Here is a 21,946-nt window from a genome sequence, read left to right as displayed (position 1 = left end):
CCCATTTCGAAACCTTAAAATCCATGGCTCAAGCTTTTGAGCCTCGAGAACCTCATCAAGAAAAGGTAGATATTGCTTTGCACTTTGTGGATACTAAACATCAAGTACAGTAACCATCGATGGTACAAAATCCTCATCTAGAAAATCCATAGATGCCAGAACAATAGGCTTGCCAAAAATATGAAAAGAGAGTAGAGAAGGAAAAAGAGCTTGAGAAAGGGCATCAGCATCAGCCATAGCACTCCCAGGGCGATGAACAACATCAAAATCATATATCTGAAGCTTCAAAACCTATCGAGTAGTATGACCAATCAGATTCTTTCGCTTCAATAATGAAGTAACGGTAGCATGATCACTTTCAATGTCCGAGAACCATGTAGATATGCATGAAGTTTCTCGAAACCCTAGATTGCTGCTAAACACTCCTCTATTGTGGAGTAATTCACCTCTGCTGGTTGTAATATACAGCTTATAGACGCAATGGGATGGCACTGACCAGGCACACTCAGGCTCTTTTGCATCAACACACCTCCAAGACCAATATCAGAAGCATCCATGCACAAAATAAAAGGTCGAGTGTGGTCAAGATATGCCAAAACCAGAGGAGTTGTCAAGAGCTCTTTGAGATCCATGAATGCCCACTCACAATCCAGAGACCAGATGAAAAATGACGTTAATGACTTCAGCAACACTTGCAACGGTGCAGTGGGATTAAAAAGATGATCCACAAAACGATTAAGATACTACACCTTGCCCAAGAAGCATTGCACATCATTCACACTTTTCGGAGTAGGGAACTTTAGAATAGCCACAAGTTTTTCAAGATCAATTTGCAAACCCTCACGAGAAATACAATACCCAAGATAAGTTGTGTCCTTAAACCTAAACATGCACTTTGACCGCTTCAGCTTTAAACTAACGTCCCATAGCCCATCCAACACTTTACAAACATCACAAACATGCTTCTTCCATGTCCCCACTAAGTGGATCAAGATATCATTAATGAAGTCAGCAATCACTTCTGGCATATTGCAAAGAATCTTGTCCATCATCCGCTAAAAAGTTGCAAAACCATTATTTAAACCAAATGGCATCACTAAGAACTCATACAAATCAAACAGTGTACAAAAAGTAGTCTTAGAAATATCTTCTTTAGCCATCGGTACTTGCCAATATCTAAAAGCAAGATCTAGCTTGGTGAACCAAGGATTTCGCTCTAGACGATCCAAAAGATCAGCAGTGTGAGGAAGAGGGTACACATCCGGGATGGTCACTTTGTTTAACGAACAATAGTCAATGCACAAACGAATACTCTCATAAGACTTTGTCACAAGATGAGGTTTAAATGCCCAAAAACTCTGCGACTTCCGAATAACACCCTTCTCCAACATCTCTTTGACGTTTGCATGTAAAATCTTGATCTCTTTGGGTGTTCTTGATTGTAAGCCACTCTCAACACAGGTAATCAAGAGAGTGGATAATAAATTTTACGACTCTAAGAGGTTGAGCTCATGAGACTGATGATGAACATGAACCTTGATTGGACGAGCATCCCCGGTTGGAATCAGATGATGTGTTGCAATCTTGGCCCTAGACGATAAGTCAAATTCAAAGAGATCAAAATACTCTTTCATGAGCCAGTCAACCGCTGTAGCATAAAGATTTTCAAAGGGATTAGAAAAGGAAATAGTAGAACCAAATGGAAACATAGGAGGAAATAGTGGGGGGAAAAAAGTAATGGAAGCAGAGGTAGAAATAAAGGGATGAAGAGGTACAGAAGTGAGAGGAATAGATGAAACATAAGAAAATATGAGACAAGGGGGAGAAGTCTCAAAGTCACACTTGGCATAATTGCACTACAACCAATCCATACCAAGGATGAGGTCAAAAGCTTGATTTGGCACCACCCGCTATGACTACAACCCAAGCTCGAAATCGCCCACATGCACAACCAAGTTTGCCTCATCTCATACACATGCATGTGTATGGCTCTTGCCATAAAAAATGAAAACTAGTTCTACCACACGACACAAATGTAGATGGCAACATGTGGCAATATGTCGAACAACAGAAGATAAACTCAAATCTATATCAACCAACAAAGAGAGAATAATAGGAGGGTGCTTATTATAAAAATGAACTTGGAAAGTAAATACTAGATAAATTGGTGCCAAGTGAACCCCTTGATGATACACCTGAAAGAAAGATAGAGGGGTCACTAACTTATTCACGCAAGGTCCCTCTGTTTCTTGTGTGACTCCTTGTTTCCCAGATGCATCTCAGTGTCCAGACTTTCCATTGCAGCAGCACTAACAGAACATTGTTGACGCCAAGGTCTCCACCCAGGAAATGGAGGTTGCCAATCCGAAAAATGCTGACAACGTTGATAAGTGTGACCAACTTCATCACATGCCCAACAATGAATGTCACGGCCACGACCATGCCCTTGGCCTTGTCCTTGGACTTGAGTAGGAGTAGCATCAACCTCCATTGGAACATGGCCATCACCCACTGGAAGTGGAGCAAAAGGACAAGCAACAAAAACTAGAAGAGGCAACGTCTCATAATGTTGTGCCAAGCAAAGAGCACCGTCAAAGGTGGCTGGAGCAAATGCATGCACAAGTGCGACAAGATTTTGACGAAGTGTTGGCCACAACATGCCTAGCTTGATTCGCTTTGACATATTTGGCTCCACACGAAACAAGAGGCTTTGGAAATGATCACCAAATTGCATCATTGACTTAGATGGCCTTTGACGAAGATGATGCAATTGCTGGAAGGCATCATCACAATCATCAGTATGTCCGAATGCGCATTTGAGGAAGTTTAGGAGAACACTCCAATCCCCACGAGTGGTTGCATTCAAACCATTGTACCACTGCAGTGCCATGGCTTTGAGACACATGCGAAACTCACATAAACGTCGAGCATCATCCTAAGAATGATATGTGGCAATTATCGTGAAGTGATCAAACCAATGGTACACGTCATCCCTAGGATTCCCACGAAAGAACTCCGGCTGAATGCGAGGATTAACACCAAAAGCAAGAGAAGTTGGGTCACGTGTTGTGATTGTTGCCATCAACTGAGTTCAGTTGTTCAATTGCAAACGCATAGTATCCGGCAATTATACTAATTGCTACTCCAAAGTCAAAGGAGGAGATTGCTGATTTGCCATGAAGATGAACGAAAAGGAAAAAGCAAAAGAAGAGAAATAACAAAAAGCTAGAAAAAAAGGGAGATCTAGACAATGCAAAAAGCTAGATCGAAACCAAAATCCTGAAAGGAAAGAACAAAAGAAAGGAAATGGAAAAAATTAGATCTAAACGATGCAAAAGCTAGATCTAAACCAAAATCCCAAATCCAAGCACTCCTCAGGGACAATAAAAAAATGCCCTTCATCTCAACTAATGTGAGTGCATGGAATATGGAAAGGGAATATAGAAAATATGCATATCAATTAGCCCAGAAACCCTAGCTTATATACAAGAGTGAGTGGTCCAAATTAAAATCAATTTGATGGCTATTAATATCCTACTATGCTAATATTAATATACAATATCATAGCTATACACTTGGCCCTCAAAAATTCAAATTACTATATATTAGTGATATTATAGTTGAAATCAAGAATAATATTATTATTTCTAAACCATTACCAAAAATAATTTGATATTTGTAGTGCATAATATAAATATTTTTGGGTTCATGTATTAATGATAAACATGATTTATTAAAGTAATTATTTTATATTTTCATGTTTAGTTTTATAAATACATTAATATTTTTATTCTGTTAAAAAAGGTTATAGTGTTAATCCATAAGGACAAAAGATTTTAATTAATTATTAATTACTTTTATTTTATGCTATAATATTTTATTTCAAATTGGTGTGATATCTCAAATTGTTATTTATTTATAATATTATCTATTTCATAAAATTGAAATTGCTAAATATTGGAAATATTATTAACTTCATTATTTAATTTTACTCATATAAATATCTTAGTTCTTCTTCTTTTTGAGATGAGAAATGTTATGATTTTTATTTTCATAAACACAACTTTAGCACCACTTTATTTATATAAATTAATTACTATTTATTTTCAGTTTTCTTAAAAAGTATTTTATTTTTAATGAGTAATATTTTTCATTATAAAAAAAAACTTTACCTTCTCATGTCTAGATTATTATTTGGGTTTCTTCCAGAAGTAAGTGGAATAAAAGATCTTGGGATGAATACTTCATAAACTTTAGCTCCACACTTGCATTATTCATTAGTCAAAATTTATAATCCATATTTGTTCAATACCATTTGTGGTGTATATAAAGGTTTATTTAAGTCAAAGAGTTGACTTTTTTCCTTTTAATGTTACTCATAACATTTATATAATAGGGATATAGTCATCTTATAGTTAATCACTTGATAGATAATTATATTATGATTATGATTTAAAGAAAAATTTAATCACATAATTACATTTTCGTTTTATATATACATTAATTGCCAAGTATGATTATAAAAGGAGGCACTTTCATGTCCCACACCTATCTATATATTTTTATAAAAATTTAAATATTAATTAATTAATTAATTACAATTATATTGTATCCACTGTTATAACTCATTTTAAATAATTAAATTGAAGAGCTTGAAAGATAGTCTATTAGATTTTATATATATATTTAAAATCTCAGAAATAATTAATGTACTTTTTTTATTGGTTAAAGGTTTTAAAATATATGAATTAAAATATTTTTAGGTTTAAATAGTGTTAGTCTATGAAGTTTAAATGCAATAGTTTACACTCCTTGAATTCATGATGATAAAGTGTTAGTATTCTGATAATTATCATACTATTTTTTACTTTGGTGAATATCATAATTATTACACTAAATGTTTAGTGATAGTGTAGTCCATAATTTCTAAATATAATAGTAAAAATCTTAAAATAAACTGTATGATAATACACTTATGTTTTGTTGTTAATATTGAAGTGCATAAATATATTAATTTATAACATACATTGCCTACTAATTAATTGACTATATATGTATGTGTTTTTATAATATATTTAATCAAATTACTGAATGTTTGTGATTTAAATTGATTTAAGTTGGAGACATTATTATATTCATTTGCAAAATGTGATATATGATCTATATCGAGTAATGTTTTTTTGTTTATTTTTATACATAAATTGATTATTATTTTTATTTTTTTGAGAAAATCAATATTTGTTATAGATCCATAGTTAATTATTAATTTTAACATTTTTTATTAGTATATTTTATTTCTAATTGATATGAATTTCAAAGTTATAACATGCTTTCAGCTAAGATTCATGTTGTTTCATGTTAGAAACATTATAAAATTTATTAGCTAAACTTATTTCATGATCATTTTCAGGTGACTTTATTTTTCTTTATTTTACTCTTATAAATATGTTAATTTTTCATCTAATTTAGTTAAGAAAGACCATGGCTTTTATGGATAAGCTTAACATTAACACCACTCTATCCATATGAGGTAATTTATAGATTTCTAAGTTTACTTTAAGATATGTTATTTTAAGCAAAAATTATTCTTTATTCCTAAATAAAATTTTGTTTTTGAATGTTATGTATTTAACAATCATGATACATGTAGCAAGCTGATATGGTTGAATATTGAAGGTATAAAGATTAGTAATAGTGGTAGTGCCAATGGCATTGAAAGTAAAAATTTTAAAGCTTATTTTAATTATTTATTTGTAAGCTTTCACTACTTAGTCTATTGCAAAATATTTATTTATTCATTCATTTATATATTACTTACAAGGTCTTGCAACAACTCTGAAGAAACATGAGACAGATGGGTTCAATTATGCCACAGTGACAATTACCATGATTGTTTGTCGTCCGATGAAGAAATGTATAAAGAAATTTAGATGGGATAAATGTGCTTTAAATCCCACTTGATAGCAACTTGTGCATTGGGGATAGAAACCTATGGTATTTAGCTTATCATAATTGTGAGATATATACAAATAGATTATGATAAGTATACAAAGTTAATCTTATGTTAATATGATTATATTTTATGTATTAGCTTAGTTACATTACTTTGGAGGTCATCGAGTTTTGAACTTGGCTGCTGGTTTAAGATAGAGAAAGTTTAAACCATAATAAAGGTTAGATTGAGGTATATCCTAGATTATATTTGAATATTCGTGATTTATTCTTTATAGTATCTCGCCGATCAATATTGACAAGGGAAGGGCGATTTAAAACATATACGCCAGAAAGGGTCAAGCGAGCGGCTCGCATTCCTCCATCGTCATCTTTTTGTCTTATAAAACCCTAGCGCATCGCATTTATAACTTTTCAGGATGGTCTTTATGGTGGTATTGATCTTGGCCGTGGGATTGCAGATTCTCTCCGACTGGGAGATATAAATGCTGGCCCTTGGTAATTTGTTTTGAGAGAGGATAGAGGTTCAGTTTAGATCCCCATAGCTTGGGAGAGAGAGAGAGAGATTGGAAATCCAAAGCTATGGTGGAACTAGGATCCCTGCTGTGGTGTGTTGCTCTACTGGTCTTGGTTGTATACAAGGGAATTTGCATCCATCTGAGGCGCCAGCGAGCAGAGTTTATAGCATCTCTAGATCCCGTAAGAGATGCGCACAAGATCGTGTGGTATCTCTATGCGGTGGAGTTCCCATTTCTCTCCCAGAAAGCTCTCGAGTTTGGCACCATCCAAACGCTGGGCATTCCCTCCATCACCAAGCTCCTGTACAAGACCAAGTATGGGCTCAAGGATCCCCAGAAGCGCGCCGCCGAGACCAACATCTTGGTGAGCGAGTTCCTCCACCACCACGTCGATAGCGACCGTGGATCCTACGCGCTGAGGAGATTGAATGGCATCCACGCCCAATTCAAGATCCCAAATCACGAGTTTGTCTATGTGCTCTGCTTGAACGTCGTCAAGCCCATGGATTTTTGCCGCGAGTAAGTGTTAGTGGTTCTTTCGATGTGTTCTTCCGGTGTTCTTGGAATAGATCTCACACAATGCATGTATACATTGTTTGATCAATGCAGGTTTGGATTCCGGGCGTGGACGCCCCGCGAGGAGCTCGCGTCCTACACGCTCTGGCACGACATTGGGCTCCGGATGGGACTGAAAGACATCCCGGAGAACATCCAGGCGATGCGCGACTACATCGACGAATTCGAGGAGAAGTACGCCAAATTCGACGAGAAGAACAAGTCCATCGTCCAGGAGCTCAAGCACCTGGTGCTCGACTCCTTCCCGCGCCGCGTCCAGCCGGTGGTGGAGACGGGCATCTGCGCGCTCATCGGCGAGCGCATCCGGATCGCCACCGGGCTGCCAAAGCCACGCGCGATCGTCGAGTGGGCGGTGCTGTCGGCGCTCAAGCTCCTGTCGGGCACGATGGTGTCGATCTTCATGCCGCCCAGGAGCGTCGCGGGGGCCAAGGGGAGCATCGACGTGGACTGGAGCCCCAACCCGGAAGCTCGCCCGGAGGAGCTCCGCCCGCTCAACGTCAATGTGTATCGCCCGCCGAGCTTCGAGAAGGGGTACAAGCTCGCGGAGCTGGGAGCGCTCAAGCCGGGGAAGATCGGGCCGCGCTATGGCGATGGAGCTCTGCTGTGCCCATTGTTTCGCGCCTAGAAATTTCACATGGTTTCTTACAATCATAAACAATGTGATGATTTTTCCAGCGATCAAAATTCATGGAGGGAGTCCCACATGTATCACGGTACCATGGATTTGTCTGTACTACATCAGGGAATCCTGCCACCCATGTTCACGTAAATAAATGTGTAAACTTTCCTCATATGTATTTCTTGCTTGAATCAGAGATAATTTAGGCCCGATCTTCATAGGATTGATTGAAAAAAACTTATGAATAAACCTTATGTCATTTTTAAATTTTTTTTTTGTGGATCTTATGTTCTTCTCTAAGTCGTATGATTCTAATGTGATCGCCTTCAATGGCCAGGATTTAATTTCGTAGCCATGATGTCAAGTATAAGTATTCCATCAGCTTATCTTGGAGCCACGAGCTCGATGTTGTTCGTCGAGAGTACGTCGAGCTCGTCCACCTGGGCGGACGACGACGATCCAGCCACGGCATCGCCCTCGGACACATCAAACCCGCCCGACTTGGTCCCCAGTGGCTGGCTGTGATCGTCGTCGAACGAGTAAGCCCAGCTCGCCATTGCCTTCCATATGTCTTCCAAGTCTCGGACCACCCCCCGGATGGAAGACCGCTCGTCTGGATTGTCCGCGCAGCATGTCAGCGCTAGCCTCACGAATGGCTCCATGGCTTCCGACGGATATGGTCCCATGAGCGGATCCACGATTGACAAGGCTACTCCAGCTTCATAAGCAGCTCGAACCTGACGAAAAGAAAAGAAATGCAAGCCGGCTCAATGCAACAAGGAAACCAAAGAGAGATCTTGGCTTACCTCTCTGACTAAGTTTTTCCCGTGCGAGATTGCTTGCCTTCCCGTGACCAGCTCCAGCATGACAACTCCAAAGCTGTAGATGTCACTCTTGTCGCTCAGTTTCCGTGTCAGGAAGTATTCAGGATCCAGGTACCCCTGCATGCATGAAACAAAAAGAGAACTGTCTTTCCTCCTTTCTCACGCGAAGAAGCACAACCTACCGGAGTTCCCTTCACTACGGTTGAGAGCTGGCCAAAAACGCCATCGCCGTCCTCGTCCGGAGCAAGCTTTGACAAGCCAAAGTCGGCCACTTTCGCATTGTCCCTGTCTCCGATGAGAATGTTTGTGCCTTTGATGTCCCTGTGAATTATCCGGGGCTCAGCTTCAGTGTGCAAATACATGATGCCCCTCGCAGCTCCCAGCGCTATGTACACACGCCTTTTGAAGTTCAATGGAGGTTTTTCTGAAAGAAGCAAGAAGAAGTTAATCGCGGCAAACAAACACGTCAAACTTACCAACGAGGCGAGAAGAAAGATTCCCTCCTCCGATATACTCGTACACAAGCATCTGTATAAAGAGAAACTAAGTATGAAAAACTACTAGAACGAACCTGTTCTTGGCCATCGACACAGAAGCCGACGAGAGAGACGAGGTTTCGATGGTGGATGCGCGATAAAAGCTCGATTTCCGTGAAGAACTCTGTCTCCCCCTGATGAGACTCCTCGTCCGCCCGTTTTATAGCAACCACTTGCTTGTCGTCCAAAATTCCCTTGTAAACTTTGCCGTAGCCACCTTTGCCAATTTGTCGTGCTTCACTGAATGAATCCGTTGCCACTCCCATCTCATGAAAAGTAAAGTCCTTCACATTGTCAATCTTGACAGATGTTGTGCCTCTGCTAACTGTGCCAAAAACAAAAGAGGGGGAGAAGCACCATCAGTCGAAATTACTCGAGGATTTAAATCAAACTCACGCTTACGAAGGCTTTTCTTCGATGGTGATACCAGGAACCGACGCCCCGAAGCATACTTAAAGGCAGTGAATCCCACGACTAGTGCAGTGGCTAGGACAGCACCAACCAAAATTCCAGCCAAGACAGCCTTGGAAAAGTGTTTCTTTTTGCCTCCCGAGCCAGATCCAAAAATGTCTGATCGGAAACACCCAGGCTTTAGCAGGAGAACACTTTAATAAATGGTTCGTACCTATGTTGCCAGGGGCAATGAAAGCAATCAGCTCGCGAGGGCCAAAAATCGGACTGTCTTTGATCTTCCACCCGGCGAACCTCTCATAAACTCGTAGAACTTCCGAAGAGTTTAACTCCCTGTCTCTAGGTGCATCGGTGGTCGCCGGAGGAAATATTTTCACGAGAATGAAGAGCCTCGGGCCGGGTTCCCATAGAGATTGGTCGACGAACACCTGGCTCGGTAGCAAACTTAGATTCCTTGCCAAGTAATCCGAGAATTGTTGACGGTACAAAGAGAAGAAAGTGAAGCCAGGACTCTTCAAGCGGCATTGCACCTGAATTGGAGCAGCACACCTGCACTTGCCGTCATAAGCCAAGGCCGGAATCATCTCGCTTCCGGTATTACAAATCTGCGATGTGCAAACGTTCGTAACATTGTCTCGAACCGTGTCAATCTGCTGCAGAGCAGGAGGTTCTGGGGAACAGAGCGTTGGCAGGCTGTTTCGAGTACAAACTCGCGAGTTTCCGCTCAGGCTGAGAAAGAAGGAAAGCTAGCATTTTAGATATAAGCGTTTTGTGCGGAGATATTGACCTGATAGACATATTAGCATCGACGTTGCCATCAAAATCCCCGTCAAACCCAGTAAGCAAGTTGTTCCTGAGATCTCTGCGAAAGAACCGCGCAAGGAAGTGTGAGACGCAAAGATATCTTGTAAGCCCAATACTGACAAGATAAACTTTTGAGAAGTAACGTTACGATTGACGAAGTCAATAGGAATTAAACCGCTCAGCTGATTGTTTTGCAGCAGCCTAAAGACCGTCAAAAAGTTTAAGAATTAAAATGTAAGGGACTACTGTGGCTTACAAGGCTTGGAGCTTGGAACCGTGAGCTAGCGACGAAGGAAGCTGTCCGCCAAAATTGTTGTTTGCCAGGTTTCTAACCAAGGAAAAAAAAAAGCAATCAAGGATAAGCAAGGAGATTAGAGAACGTACATCGTTGTTACATTCGGAGGTAGAACCCACTGTGAAATATTGCCCCCCATGCTGTTACCACTCACGTCACTGCAGAATAAAAGAGAAAACATGGTGAGCTCCTTACAGAGATAAAAGAGAAACTGACAGATATTCCAAATTTTCAAATCCACGGATGTCAGGAAGCATTCCTCCAAGGTTGCAATTTCTCATACTCCTGCAAAATGCGTGGCCGGGTAACTGAAGCAATAAAAATCACGAGACATACAATTTCAAAAGATGTTTCATCTGGACATATGATGAAGGAACTGATGCATTGCCAAAATTGTTGTTGTCAAGCTGACTGAGTCGAGAACAAGGCATCAGCTCCGATAAAACATCGAGAAACTCACATGATTTGCATGCTCGCGACGTTTGACAGTTCCGCAGGCAGCGGTCCGCTCAGATTGTTATTCTCTGCGAGACTGGAGAGAGAACAATATACAAGATGAATACACACACACAAAAGAAAACAAGAATTACATGTGGAAGAGAGTTGGAAGCCGGCCTAGTTCAGGAGGAATGATACCGGTCAAAGAGTTATTGTTCATATGCCTGGTAAAGATGATCTTTTCAGAACTTAGAAGCACAAGAGACTCCCTTACAGGTGCTTTATGGAAACAAGATTGCCAAACGTAGAGGGTATACTCCCTGAGATTTGGTTCTCGTCAATCTGGAACCGGTTCAAGTTCATCAGATTGCCAATTTCTTCAGGAATTGTCCCGGTTAACTTGTTGCCATTCAACAATCTGTCCAGCAAACATGTTCAAGAGAGAAGAGTGATGATTCAACCGCTAAGCTTACAACAACTCGAGGTTTCCAGCATTGCCAAGATTGGCGGGTATGGTTCCAGTTATACCGTTCCACATGAGGTTTCTGCTCGAGAAAACAACCAGATTATAATTAAGAAACGTAACAGCAAGCATACAAGATTTGAAGGTTGGCCATGTCGCCGACTTCCGGAGCTATAGTTCCCGTTAGATTACAGTTCATCAAGTGACTGACGCAGAAGAAATGTAAAAGAGAAAAAGTTAAAACTTTTAACAAGAAAGCAAAGCACTTTTTACATTTCAAGCACCGATCGACTCGTCCTGTTTGAGAGATCCGAATCGCTGCATATGATGCCTTCCCAGTAGTCATTGCAAGGGTCTCCATTATTCCAGGACTGCAGCCTTCCAGCGGTGTCTTTAAGACTCTTATGCAACGCGTTTAACGCTCGGACTTGGACACAGAAAAGCGAGAACAGTCAGCAAATTACTATAGCGTCAATCGTAATCTGCTTACCATCTCCTGGATCTGTATTAGCTGCAGCGGCAGAGGGCAGTAATGCCGCAAGAGCAAAGGGCAGCAGGAAAATCTTGAAGAACGTTTCAGCTGCCATGACGTCGAACTAGTTCTTGCCGTGCTTGAGCTTCAATTGAGGAAGTAGGAGCAAAATCTCAGCTGCCAAGACATAATTTTCTTTGAGAAGAGTAAACTGTGAATTGCAAATTTGATGCTGAAGGCATACCTGTAGGCGCGTCTTTGAGCTCTTCCATACCGCCTGGCGCCCTTGCGGCCTAGTGCTTGACTTCACCAGTGAATATGCGGGATAAGATCCTGTTAGAAATTGTCAGAACAGTCGGTTTCTTTTCCGGGACCTCCCGAGCCCAAAGATTTTCTGCGAAAAAGGCTAAAGGCAGAAAGAAAGAACTGTAGCCAAAACAGTATTTAGCCAGAAGATTCTGGACAAATCAGCCATTTTGTCGCATCTTACTTCATGCAGTGCAAAGTACAAAACTTCCGTATGAGAGATTATTCCAATTTATCACCTGAAAAGCCGTTGGAGCGTGAGCTGAAAGAAGCTATCAACTTGAAAAGCTTACTATCTAGGAAGAACCACTCCGATGCACTGCGAGTCATCGTTCTCCGCCAGCTTCTCCGACAGCACGATACTGCTGTCCAATCTCCTGAAAGAACTTCCTGGCTCGCTATCAGCTAGGGAGTCAGGCCTGGTTGCAGCGAGACGAAGGGCCTCTAGATCGCGTACGACGTCGGACATTGAAGGACGAGCCTGTGGCTCGTCGCTCGAGCAGGCCAACGCTAGCCGCACGAACCGTTCTAGCAGCTCGGAAGCGAGTGGTCCCATGCGGGAATCTACCACGTTCAGAATCATTCCGGCCTCGAATGCCAATCTCACCTGCATTAAACAAAGAAAAGTCAATCTCCCAAACAGAAACACGGTCTTTCACCTCTCGGACAATGTTTTTTCCATGAGAGATTGGTGGCATTCCCGTTAGGAGCTCCAGCAGCACCACACCAAAGCTGTAAACGTCGCTCTTGTCTGTCAGCTTATGGGTCAGAAAGTATTCTGGATCCAGGTACCCCTGCTCAAACCATGGAAATGGCTCGTAAAAGACAGCCTGAGTTTGAAAATTAAAATACTTACCGGTGTACCTCTCACAACTGTTGAAACGTGTCCTGACAGTCCGTCAGCGTCTGAAACAGGTGCAAGCTTGGAAAGGCCAAAATCAGCAACCTTCGGATTGTTCTTCTCGTCCAAAAGAATGTTGGTCGATTTAATATCGCGATGAAAGATGGGAGGGTTAGCTTCCGTGTGAAGATACAGTATGCCTCTTGCCGCGCCCAAAGCTATAACCAAGCGAGACCTGACATTCAGCGGTCTTGTAAATGTCGCTGTAAGAGCAGACAATGTCAGAAAAGGATATAAGTCAAGCCAATTGCAGAAAACGCACGTGATAGATGGTCCCGTAACGTTCCTCCACTCATGAATTCATACACGAGCATCTGTCGCAATGAAGACCCAGTGATCGAGCCGTCAGTTCTAGATTTCCGGCCTACCTGTTCGTCGTCGTCCACATAGTAGCCAATAAGCGAAACCAGATTTCGATGATGAAGTCTCGACAGCAACTGTATTTCATTGTGAAACTCATTGGTTCCGTTTCGAGAGGCCTCCTCAGCACGCTTGATAGCAACAACAGTCCCGTCGTCCAGAACTCCTTTGTAAACTTTTCCATAGCCACCCTGACCAATCTGGTTAGATTCGTGAAAGGATTCTGTGGCTCTATCCATCTCCTCCCATGTGAAGCTTGTGACACCTTCAACTTTGAAAGATAGGTTCCTTCTCTTCTTCCACGCTGCAAGCATTGGTACACATTTCAGAGCTAAAACGTAGAAGATGCAGAAGACTTACAGTTATTTTGGTCGTCCTTGAGTTTCTGAACAAAACAGATTAGAACGGTAGCAACGAAGCCTACAACTCCAACAAGAACACCAACAAAGACGGGAATAGCACTGGCGAAAAATTTCTTTCTCGAAGGTAAAATTCCACTCGTAAAAAGTTCTGTAAGAAAACAAAACAAACAAACAAAGCGTTACAGCAAAGAAAGAAAGAAACAGACCACTTACCAATCCCATAAGGAGGATCGAAGCTGAGGAGCTCTCTTGGCCCAAATAAGGCATTATCAGGGATTGACCACTCCGTGAAAGCAAGAAAGATCCTTTTCACCTCTGGTTGATTGAACCTTCGATCATCACCTAGCATTGAAGGAAATATACTCAGCTTCACGAGGAGTCTCTGCCCGGCCCAGGAATACGAGGTCACCGAAAGATGCGACACTCCCAATCCAGCAGCCATGTACTTCTCGTAAGCTCGAAGATGCGGTTCAAAGAAGCGGAAGCCCGGACTCTTCAAACGAACAAGGACCCGAATCGGAGAAGCACACTTGCAATTACCATCGGCTGCCAAACCGGGGACAAGTTCGTCAATGTCAGGATTACAGATGTCTCTCGCGCAGTTATTGATGTTGCTGCTATCAGATGGCCCGTGGTCAGGTACATTATCGAGGCTCTGATGCTCGCAAAACTTGAATGCGGCTTGCCAGACGCACACTTGCGCGTTTCCAAAGACCCTGCAACAAGTATAAACTGTAGGTAAGTAGATCCGCACAGCCAACATTGCACAGTACCAAAGTTTGATATTGCTGGAGAAACTAAAACTCGGGAACGATGATACAGTCAGCGAGTTCCCTTGGAGATCCCTGTCGTGATTACAGTAGACGATTAGACGAGTTGGATAGCAAAAACTGAAGTACATACAGCACAAGTAATTTGTCGCTCGTTCTACCACGGAGGGTGATTAAAAGCTGATCCAGAGAACCATTCAAGAGATTGCTCTGTAAAGACCTGGATTTTCCACGAAGTGTAAGCTACCAAGAGAACGCAGTGACTCACATCAATTCTAGAGTCTCGATGCCCGCAGCTTCGACTGGAATGTCGCCAGTAAACTGATTATTTGAGAGATCTCTGTCAACCAAACTGTTAAAGGGGGAATTTTCCAGTGCATCTTACATCGTTATTAGCGAGGGCAAACTCATGTTCGGAAAGACTCCGTCCATTTGATTTTTGCTCAAATCCCTGCCGGAAAAAGGACGAATCTGTAAAAAGAACTGCATGCTTAATTCTGCCACTCACAGAGACTGTAGCTTGGTGAGTGCGGAGAGATCGGGCATCGATCCTCGCAAGTTGCAGTTTTTCATGCTCCTGTAAGGTAAGACTTGAATCGAGCACAACACCATCGTTCATCAACTTACAGCTTGATAAGCTGTACAAGCGACGTCGTATACGTGCTCGGAATCTCCTGTGCATCAAAAGGATTGTTGTCCAACTGCCTGTAACAGAGGAGGATCAGTTTATGACTATGCATCGAGTCTGTATACAGTATCTGGAGTTGCGATATGTTGCCAATGTCGGGTGGAAGCTTCCCAGTTAAATTATTGTTATCTAGAAGTCTTCGCTACCAAAATATCAGTTCGACTTAAACAGGAAAATCAGGACACGTACATATGGATTGCGGGTATCCTTCCCAAACCAGATGGAATACTGCCGTCAAAGGCATTGTCGTTCATGTGCCTGAAAAGTGGAAGGCTTAACACATTATCCTGGCAGTGTCTGACGCTTACAGGTGCTTTGCATTAACTAGCTTTGTCAAGGTCGATGGAATCGGCCCCGAAAATTTGTTTTGATCAACTTGAAGCCGATCAAGGTTCACAAGGTTTCCAATTTCATCCGGAAGATGACCAGTGAAAGAATTTCCGTTAAGAAGCCTACGAGGAAAAAAAATTTATTCGAGGAACAGCGAAAACGAGGACAACTTACAAAAGCTCCAGCGACAACAGATTCCCGATAGATGGAGGAATGCTTCCACTCAGACTGTTCCACATAAGGTCCCTAGCGAGAAAACACAAAAGCCAGTGAGTGATGTCCAGCAGCACAAGAGGTTGCTTACAATACTCTGAGAGAGCTCAGGGATCCAATATCAGGAGAAAGAACTCCCGAAAAGTTCGAGTTTAGCAAATGGCTGTTCAAGGAAAAATCAAACAATCAAAGAAAGAACAAACGATCAACGAGCTCTTACATCTCTGTTACGTGATTGACTCCCGCAGCATCTGGAGCACAAATAATCCCCTCCCAGCCCTGTCCACAAGGATCATCGCCTTTCCAGCTCTCAAACTTGGACAATGGGTCTTGAACAGTCCGTTGGAAGCCCCGGAGTGCTTCAGCTGGAACACAACATGGACATAAGCTCAACAAAGAAAAGAAATGAAAAGAAAAAACATGAAAACTTACTATCCTTCGCATTCGTCTCAGCTTCCCCGCGATCCAGTAGAAGAAAAACTACACAAATCAACCAGACACTCATTCTCCTCTGAAGGAAGAAATCCTGGCGAAAGAAATCCAAAGCCTAGAAATTCCTAGAGAATGCACCGGCCACGCAAGAAGGAATGAGGACAAAATACCAGCGCCTAGGAAATATGGATTGCATAGCTGGATAATGAAATGCGATGCAAAGATTACCTCAGCTACATCGCCGCAGCGGTCGCTGCCGAAGCACGCAATCGGACAAGCCAAGCATTGCTCGCTCTCCATTTCTCGTCCTCTAGCCAGAAACCCTAAAAGGAAGAAGAACAAAAATCATCTTCTTCTCTCTTAGGTAAATAAATTACTTGAATTTTTACAACAGTATAAAACTCCTCTCTCACAACACACTTCTCAGTGTAACCTCGTCATCTCCTCTACACGCTTGCAAAGCTCTTCCACGGACACGCTCATGGCTGCCGAGACTTCGTCCATCTTGGCCCGGTTTAAATCCAGGAACGACTCGATGAGATCGCCGTCGAGGAAGTTCTTGGCGTCGGCGTTCTTCCTCTCGCTGCTAAACGATCGCCACTGCTCGTGGCTCAGCCCCCCGACGCCTTTGATCACCTTGGCCAGGCAGTGCTGGAGCCGCTGGAGGAAGTTGAACTGTTCTTGCTGGAGCGAGGCCACCACTCCGATCACTCCGTTGACGGTGCCGAAGATCACAGTCGGGATCTGGCTCGTCTCGTTGTCCGGCAAGCGCATCACCAGCGAGCCATGCCGGAACCGGTTGACAAACTCGCCAAGGTGGTACTCTCCCACCACTTCCAGCCGGCCTCTCTCCTCGTCCGTCGCAGCGTCGCTGTTCTTCCTCACCGTGAAGAGGTTGAAGCTGTTCTCGGCTCCGAGGTAGATGTCGTCGTCCAGGATCTCCACAGCAGTCATCCAGTTTGCGTTGTAATCCCGCGCGCGTTCTTCGATCGCTCCTTCCTCCGGCTGTGAAGTAGTAAACAGTTCATAAGCAAGAAAACACTCTCTACGAAGAGCATACCTTGTAGAGAAGTAGCGATATGCTCTTCATGAGATCGCCCACGACGATGAAATCTCCGCGAGATTGCACGTAAAGCGCTAGGATGTGGCCGTGGTGACCGCACTCCGACTGAAGCTCCCGAGTGCTATCCCGCTGTGTCCATTTGTAGAGCTGGATTTTCTGGTTGATGCCCGCTAGCAGCTTCCCGTTGAAGGCGTTTAGATTGTAAACAGCTCCTTTCGTTTCCTTCTCAGTAACGAGCTGGAACTTGCCATCTTCTACAGTGAAGATCAATATACGTCCCTAGAGAAACAAAGAAGAAGCTCAGCAGAGACCTTAAGGAAAAGTATTTGCTTCGTACCTTGCTTGGTTCGTTTTCCTCGGGTAGAGCATAGGCCGTTCCAACGCAATAATACGTAGCCGGGTCATCAGTGAAGCTGCACGTAATGATCGTGCAGCCGTTCTCGAATGTGTCCAGGTTATACGAGCCTAAAACTTCGAAGGTCTGGTCGTCCAGCAACTTTACGAAATGGCTTTCGTGATCCTCCCCGTTTGGGTTGCTATAAAACCTTGCGGTGCAAAGGCCAAACGTCCGAGTCTGCTCCTGGTGACAGATCCTGCGAGGGTGTTCCCCAAGTGCCACCGTGCGTATATGTAGCTTCTGGATATCATCAATCGTTCCGATTGTGAGCTCTCCCTCCTTTCCAATTGCCAGGCTGATTACGACAAACAAAAGCTTGTTAATAGAGCTCACAAAAGAGAACTAGAAACAGACCTGTCGGGAAAAGATGCAGAGTTGAAAGGACACATATGATTCACCTCCTTCAGATTCACGTTGCTGTAAAGCAGCTTCTTGTTGCTACTGTAAATGACCGTAGGCCGATCCGACGCCGCAAACACATGAGTTGCATTCTTAGATCTGAAAGTCCGGAGCATGATCGGCTGTGTGCCCAAGGAAATCTTTTTTCTGTCGGAAAGCTGACCGTTACTGGTGTCGATCAGAAAATTGAAAAGATGGCCGTCTCCTAAAGCGCAAAGCAAATATGAGACCTGCCAGAGAAAATTAGTGCCCGGTTGGCAAGAAAAGTCTTGTGAACTTACTCCTTCAAATGCACATATTAAAACCGAGCGTGGTATAATTTCACCGCCGAGACTTTCTTTCGCCAAAACCTCAAGGTTGGGTAAAGAAAATACTTGCACACTGATATCCGTCCACATTCCCACCGCTGCTATATTGCTACGATCGGGATCGGTACCAATCGGATTTATATCCAGACACGATATCTCATTCTGGAGTTGTACGTGCTTCACTTCCGTCAGAGACCCGCGACCGATTTCAATATAAACAAGATTTCCACCACCAGTCGCGAGAAGAACCTATTAAACAAAGCTGGTTGTACATACATGGATTAACTGCACCATACCTGCGAAGCATTGGCTGTGGCCACGTTTATCGCAACTGCAGACGGAGTTCTCCACTCCGTCAATTGCCGTCGAGAAGTGGCATCAACCAGCCTCAAAGAAGTCGAAGTTACCTGCATAAAAAATCCCAGTAAATTCCATCCAGCGGTGTCTAGAATCTCGTACCTGAATAATCTGGTCGTGAATAGCGTTATGGCAGAAAAGAGTTTGTGCTTCGGAATCAAAACCTTCAATCTCAGTTTCCTCGAGTTCATCATCCATATTCATGGCCAGGATTCTTGTCTCGCTGATGAAACTGACCACCAGGAATATGTCAAAGACGTCCTTGGACGTGGCTCGTAAAGACCACATGCCTTTAATACCTTGAAGCTCAGCAGAGGCCTGTGATATCAGCAAAGTTAGAACAGGAATATCATAGCATAGAAGGAAAGTATTACCTGCTCGTTGATGCCGATACCATTTCGGACAATACGCAAGGATCCATCCTTGTATGCACCAGAGCACGTCACTACTTGCCCTTGACCTTGCCTCTCCAGGTCCACTACGCAGAGATCGACAATTGGCCCAAGATTGACAAAACTCTCTAGAACCTCCACATAAGAGTTTCTAGAGTCTACTTGCGCGTTCAGTTTTATGAGCTGCAGCACCACAACCACTTCAGAACCTTTAAAAGGAGAAAAATCCTGTCGACTCACCTGTGAATCCCCGTAGCTGGAGCCAACATAAACAACCCCGTTGTCAAGGTAGGAAAGACTTGATGCAGCGGAGGTCTCCCCGAGGAGTTCAACTTTCAAACCCAGTACCCTGTATCAAGAAATTTGATACCATAAGAAAATCTAGCTCGTCTTCAAACCTGTCCCTCTCGTGAGTGATCACAAGCAAATGTAGCGATCCAGTATGATCACTGAGCAAATACCGTGATCCATCAGCATCCACTTTCCCATATGCTTTCGTGATTGACTGCAACATACAATATCAGTTGCTGTAAACCTTGCTCGCTTTACAACTTACAGGCCGGATGGGAATAGCCTTGAATGCTGAACCGCTGTAGTAAACGATGGTTTGCTCACCAATTATTATAACGCCACCAAGGGGTGTTGGCACGGGAATAAGCATACCGGCTCCATTGTCGAGGTTATTCTGCGACCATGGCCCCTCACCAAAGTCCTTCTCTTTCAGTTGTATCTCGTATGTTTTGACGTGACGAGCATCTTTGTTGTCCTGTCAAATGAAGCAAACATTCGCCAAGTTTTTTCCTAAAAGGATATTGAAGGAAACCGAACCTGGTAAAGGACAGCAATTGTTGGTTTCGAGCAGCCATACAGGAACTTTATGTCCAGCACTTGCAGTTCTTCCAGCCTAAGATTGACAATACTACGCGTTGCACACAGGAAAAACATTCTTACCTGATGTTAAACGCCTCTTTCAGCTGTCCTTTGTTGTCGATTGGTATTACCTTCATTCAGGCAACCACAGCCACGGTCAGTTATAAGAAGTAGCGCTGAGCAAGTTCGTACTTTGAACAAGCCATCGTAGAGGTGAAGACCAATCAGCCTACACTCTGGATCAACAATGCCAATCTGAAAGACAAAAACAAAACATGATGCGTCATATAGAACTCAGAGAGTTACACTGCAACCTGTCCATTATCCGTCGGCCGACCAATTCGATCTGAAACGTCACCCATTGCCCTGTCCAAACAGGAAACAAAAATGAGACCTGCTCTTGAAAAACTCAAGGTAACCTCGTGACAAGTTCCGTCGTCTCCGAATCCCATTGTAAGACACAAAACTTGTATCTCTCCGTGGAGACGAACAGGACATCCTGGGTCTCTCCCTGTGGTGCGAGAAAATGAGAAAAGATTCGAGACGAGAAGGATTCATACCGGAGGCCTGAAGAGCTCCAAGGTTGCAATCCGGCCATAGATTGGCACGTCCAAAAGAGGCTGGAGGAGAACGAGAGACACTTAGAACTAAACGAAAAACAAAGAGCAGGCGTGAAAGAGTACCTGGAGACCTTGAGCTGTGAGCAAGTGAAATTCAATCCGTGTACATTTTCTGGAGGAAATGATTGAGTGAGAGGAGAAGCGCAAGAGGAGCTAAACAGGGACTTACGCGATGATGAGATTGAGCTCGTGGGGGCTCGTGAAATTTCCAACGCACGAGTGCGTCACATTGGTCGGCTTGTGCGCAGTGACGACGTAGTTCCAGACGCTCATCGCTGCCCTTCCACGCCCAGGCGGAGCCTTTGATGCCCTACCTAGCTCCCCAAAAACCCTAGACTCGAAGATAAAAAATAAAAGTTCAATAAAAAAGCGTGAGTAATTGAGAACTTTTAGGTTATTTTATGTAAAACTAAAAAATTAAAGATTATTAGTTTTATTTGATAGAAATTAAGAATTTGTAAGTATTTTAATGATATAAAAGAGTTTAAATATTTAAAAATCTATTTCATAATTTAAATATAAAGATGTGTGATAAGGAGATTTGTGATTGCAAAATTAAATGATTAAGTGTGTGAGGACCATTTGCTTTATATAAGCTAAAGTTTTTAAGTTAATTATATTTCTGTATCTTATGCACTCACATTAATGAAGTACATCTCTATTATTAAATAGCAAAATGCTTATAATTGTTACTTCTTCATCAATACTTTCACCTAGGGTTTATATAAGTAAATAATGTTAAAAGAGGAAACATTATAGAACTTATTATTTTTTTATAATTCACCCCGTTAGAAAATAACAACAATGCATATGAATAAAAGAAGAAGATTTCAAAAAGGCCATTAAATGATGGGCTAAATAAAAAGGTTACATTTAAAAAATATAACATTTTAAAGTCATTGTTATCAGCTTAGAGAGATGGAATTCAAAAGATAAAAAATTAAAAAATTAAAAATTATGCTTATACTTGAAAATGCAATTCTTGAAAAATTCCTTATAATTTGCCAAAAAATTGAGTAACTAATGTAGAAAATCAGTGTTATAAAAGTAATATTTTTTTTAGCTCCCACAAAGAACCAAATCCATTCTCTCATAGAACACTTGAAAGATTGTAGTAAAGTAGATTTTTAAAACACCATCTAAAACTCATATATAGAATTGCAAAATCATTAGGAATTAATTGCATAAAGTTTATAAACAAGTCTGTTATAGATGTAACCTACCAAAACTTAGAGAGTATATACACCATTAAAAGATACACACTAAAGAG

General features: G+C 42.3%; 3 protein-coding genes across 3 annotated transcripts; 1 reads left to right on the top strand and 2 right to left on the bottom strand.

Moving 5' to 3' along the window:
• Positions 1 to 6,487: 6,487 nt before the first annotated feature.
• LOC112345745 (mycophenolic acid synthesis protein B-like) lies at positions 6,488 to 7,837 on the top strand. Its single transcript, XM_024673047.1, has 2 exons — positions 6,488 to 6,989; positions 7,080 to 7,837. The coding sequence occupies exons 1-2, from the start codon at positions 6,535 to 6,537 to the stop codon at positions 7,669 to 7,671; spliced, it is 1,047 nt and encodes a 348-aa protein (XP_024528815.1). The 5' UTR covers positions 6,488 to 6,534; the 3' UTR covers positions 7,672 to 7,837.
• A 69-nt stretch (positions 7,838 to 7,906) lies between these two features.
• Positions 7,907 to 16,586, bottom strand: LOC9631379. The gene is made up of 41 exons (XM_024673018.1): positions 16,271 to 16,586; positions 16,059 to 16,203; positions 15,930 to 16,001; positions 15,800 to 15,871; positions 15,604 to 15,747; positions 15,485 to 15,553; positions 15,361 to 15,432; positions 15,235 to 15,312; positions 15,116 to 15,184; positions 14,993 to 15,058; positions 14,876 to 14,947; positions 14,741 to 14,827; positions 14,611 to 14,682; positions 14,051 to 14,553; positions 13,836 to 13,985; positions 13,484 to 13,779; positions 13,378 to 13,429; positions 13,071 to 13,318; positions 12,874 to 13,008; positions 12,508 to 12,821; positions 12,283 to 12,334; positions 12,153 to 12,201; positions 11,710 to 11,863; positions 11,571 to 11,642; positions 11,447 to 11,518; positions 11,248 to 11,391; positions 11,126 to 11,197; positions 10,996 to 11,067; positions 10,872 to 10,946; positions 10,752 to 10,820; positions 10,625 to 10,693; positions 10,497 to 10,568; positions 10,361 to 10,441; positions 10,224 to 10,298; positions 9,651 to 10,165; positions 9,422 to 9,595; positions 9,061 to 9,350; positions 8,966 to 9,017; positions 8,672 to 8,913; positions 8,472 to 8,606; positions 7,907 to 8,402 (listed from the first exon to the last, which is right to left on the bottom strand). Exons 1-41 carry the CDS (start codon positions 16,341 to 16,343, stop codon positions 8,049 to 8,051), a joined length of 5,679 nt encoding a protein of 1,892 aa, XP_024528786.1. The 5' UTR covers positions 16,344 to 16,586; the 3' UTR covers positions 7,907 to 8,048.
• LOC9631378 (DNA damage-binding protein 1a) lies at positions 16,582 to 21,005 on the bottom strand. The gene is made up of 19 exons (XM_002968157.2): positions 20,846 to 21,005; positions 20,740 to 20,788; positions 20,617 to 20,676; positions 20,476 to 20,567; positions 20,371 to 20,422; positions 20,249 to 20,311; positions 20,138 to 20,187; positions 20,015 to 20,090; positions 19,743 to 19,952; positions 19,585 to 19,691; positions 19,427 to 19,535; positions 19,169 to 19,369; positions 18,897 to 19,112; positions 18,734 to 18,844; positions 18,411 to 18,686; positions 18,085 to 18,359; positions 17,671 to 18,025; positions 17,331 to 17,612; positions 16,582 to 17,275 (listed from the first exon to the last, which is right to left on the bottom strand). Exons 1-19 carry the CDS (start codon positions 20,947 to 20,949, stop codon positions 16,694 to 16,696), a joined length of 3,270 nt encoding a protein of 1,089 aa, XP_002968203.1. The 5' UTR covers positions 20,950 to 21,005; the 3' UTR covers positions 16,582 to 16,693.
• Positions 21,006 to 21,946: the final 941 nt, after the last annotated feature.

The sequence above is a fragment of the Selaginella moellendorffii genome, unplaced genomic scaffold, assembly GCF_000143415.4.
Source record: "Selaginella moellendorffii unplaced genomic scaffold, v1.0 SELMOscaffold_10, whole genome shotgun sequence".
In the NCBI taxonomy this organism is placed as follows: Eukaryota; Viridiplantae; Streptophyta; class Lycopodiopsida; order Selaginellales; family Selaginellaceae; genus Selaginella; species Selaginella moellendorffii.
This window is presented reverse-complemented; position numbering and strand designations above follow the sequence as displayed.

Excerpts from the sequence above, each read along its gene's own strand:
- LOC112345745 (XM_024673047.1), top strand. The coding sequence starts at position 6,535 with ATGGTGGAACTAGGATCCCTGCTGTGGTGTGTTGCTCTACTGGTCTTG. Across the intron at positions 6,990-7,079 it reads CCCATGGATTTTTGCCGCGA|GTTTGGATTCCGGGCGTGGA; the intron begins GTAAGTGTTAGT and ends TGATCAATGCAG.
- LOC9631379 (XM_024673018.1), bottom strand. The coding sequence starts at position 16,343 with ATGAGTGTCTGGTTGATTTGTGTAGTTTTTCTTCTACTGGATCGCGGG. Across the intron at positions 14,948-14,992 it reads TTGCCCTCGCTAATAACGAT|AGATCTCTCAAATAATCAGT; the intron begins GTAAGATGCACT and ends TTTGGTTGACAG. Across the intron at positions 9,596-9,650 it reads CATTGCCCCTGGCAACATAG|ACATTTTTGGATCTGGCTCG; the intron begins GTACGAACCATT and ends GTTTCCGATCAG.
- LOC9631378 (XM_002968157.2), bottom strand. The coding sequence starts at position 20,949 with ATGAGCGTCTGGAACTACGTCGTCACTGCGCACAAGCCGACCAATGTG. Across the intron at positions 20,677-20,739 it reads TCACAGCTCAAGGTCTCCAG|CCTCTTTTGGACGTGCCAAT; the intron begins GTACTCTTTCAC and ends GTTCTCCTCCAG. Across the intron at positions 19,536-19,584 it reads ATCACTCACGAGAGGGACAG|GGTACTGGGTTTGAAAGTTG; the intron begins GTTTGAAGACGA and ends TTCTTGATACAG.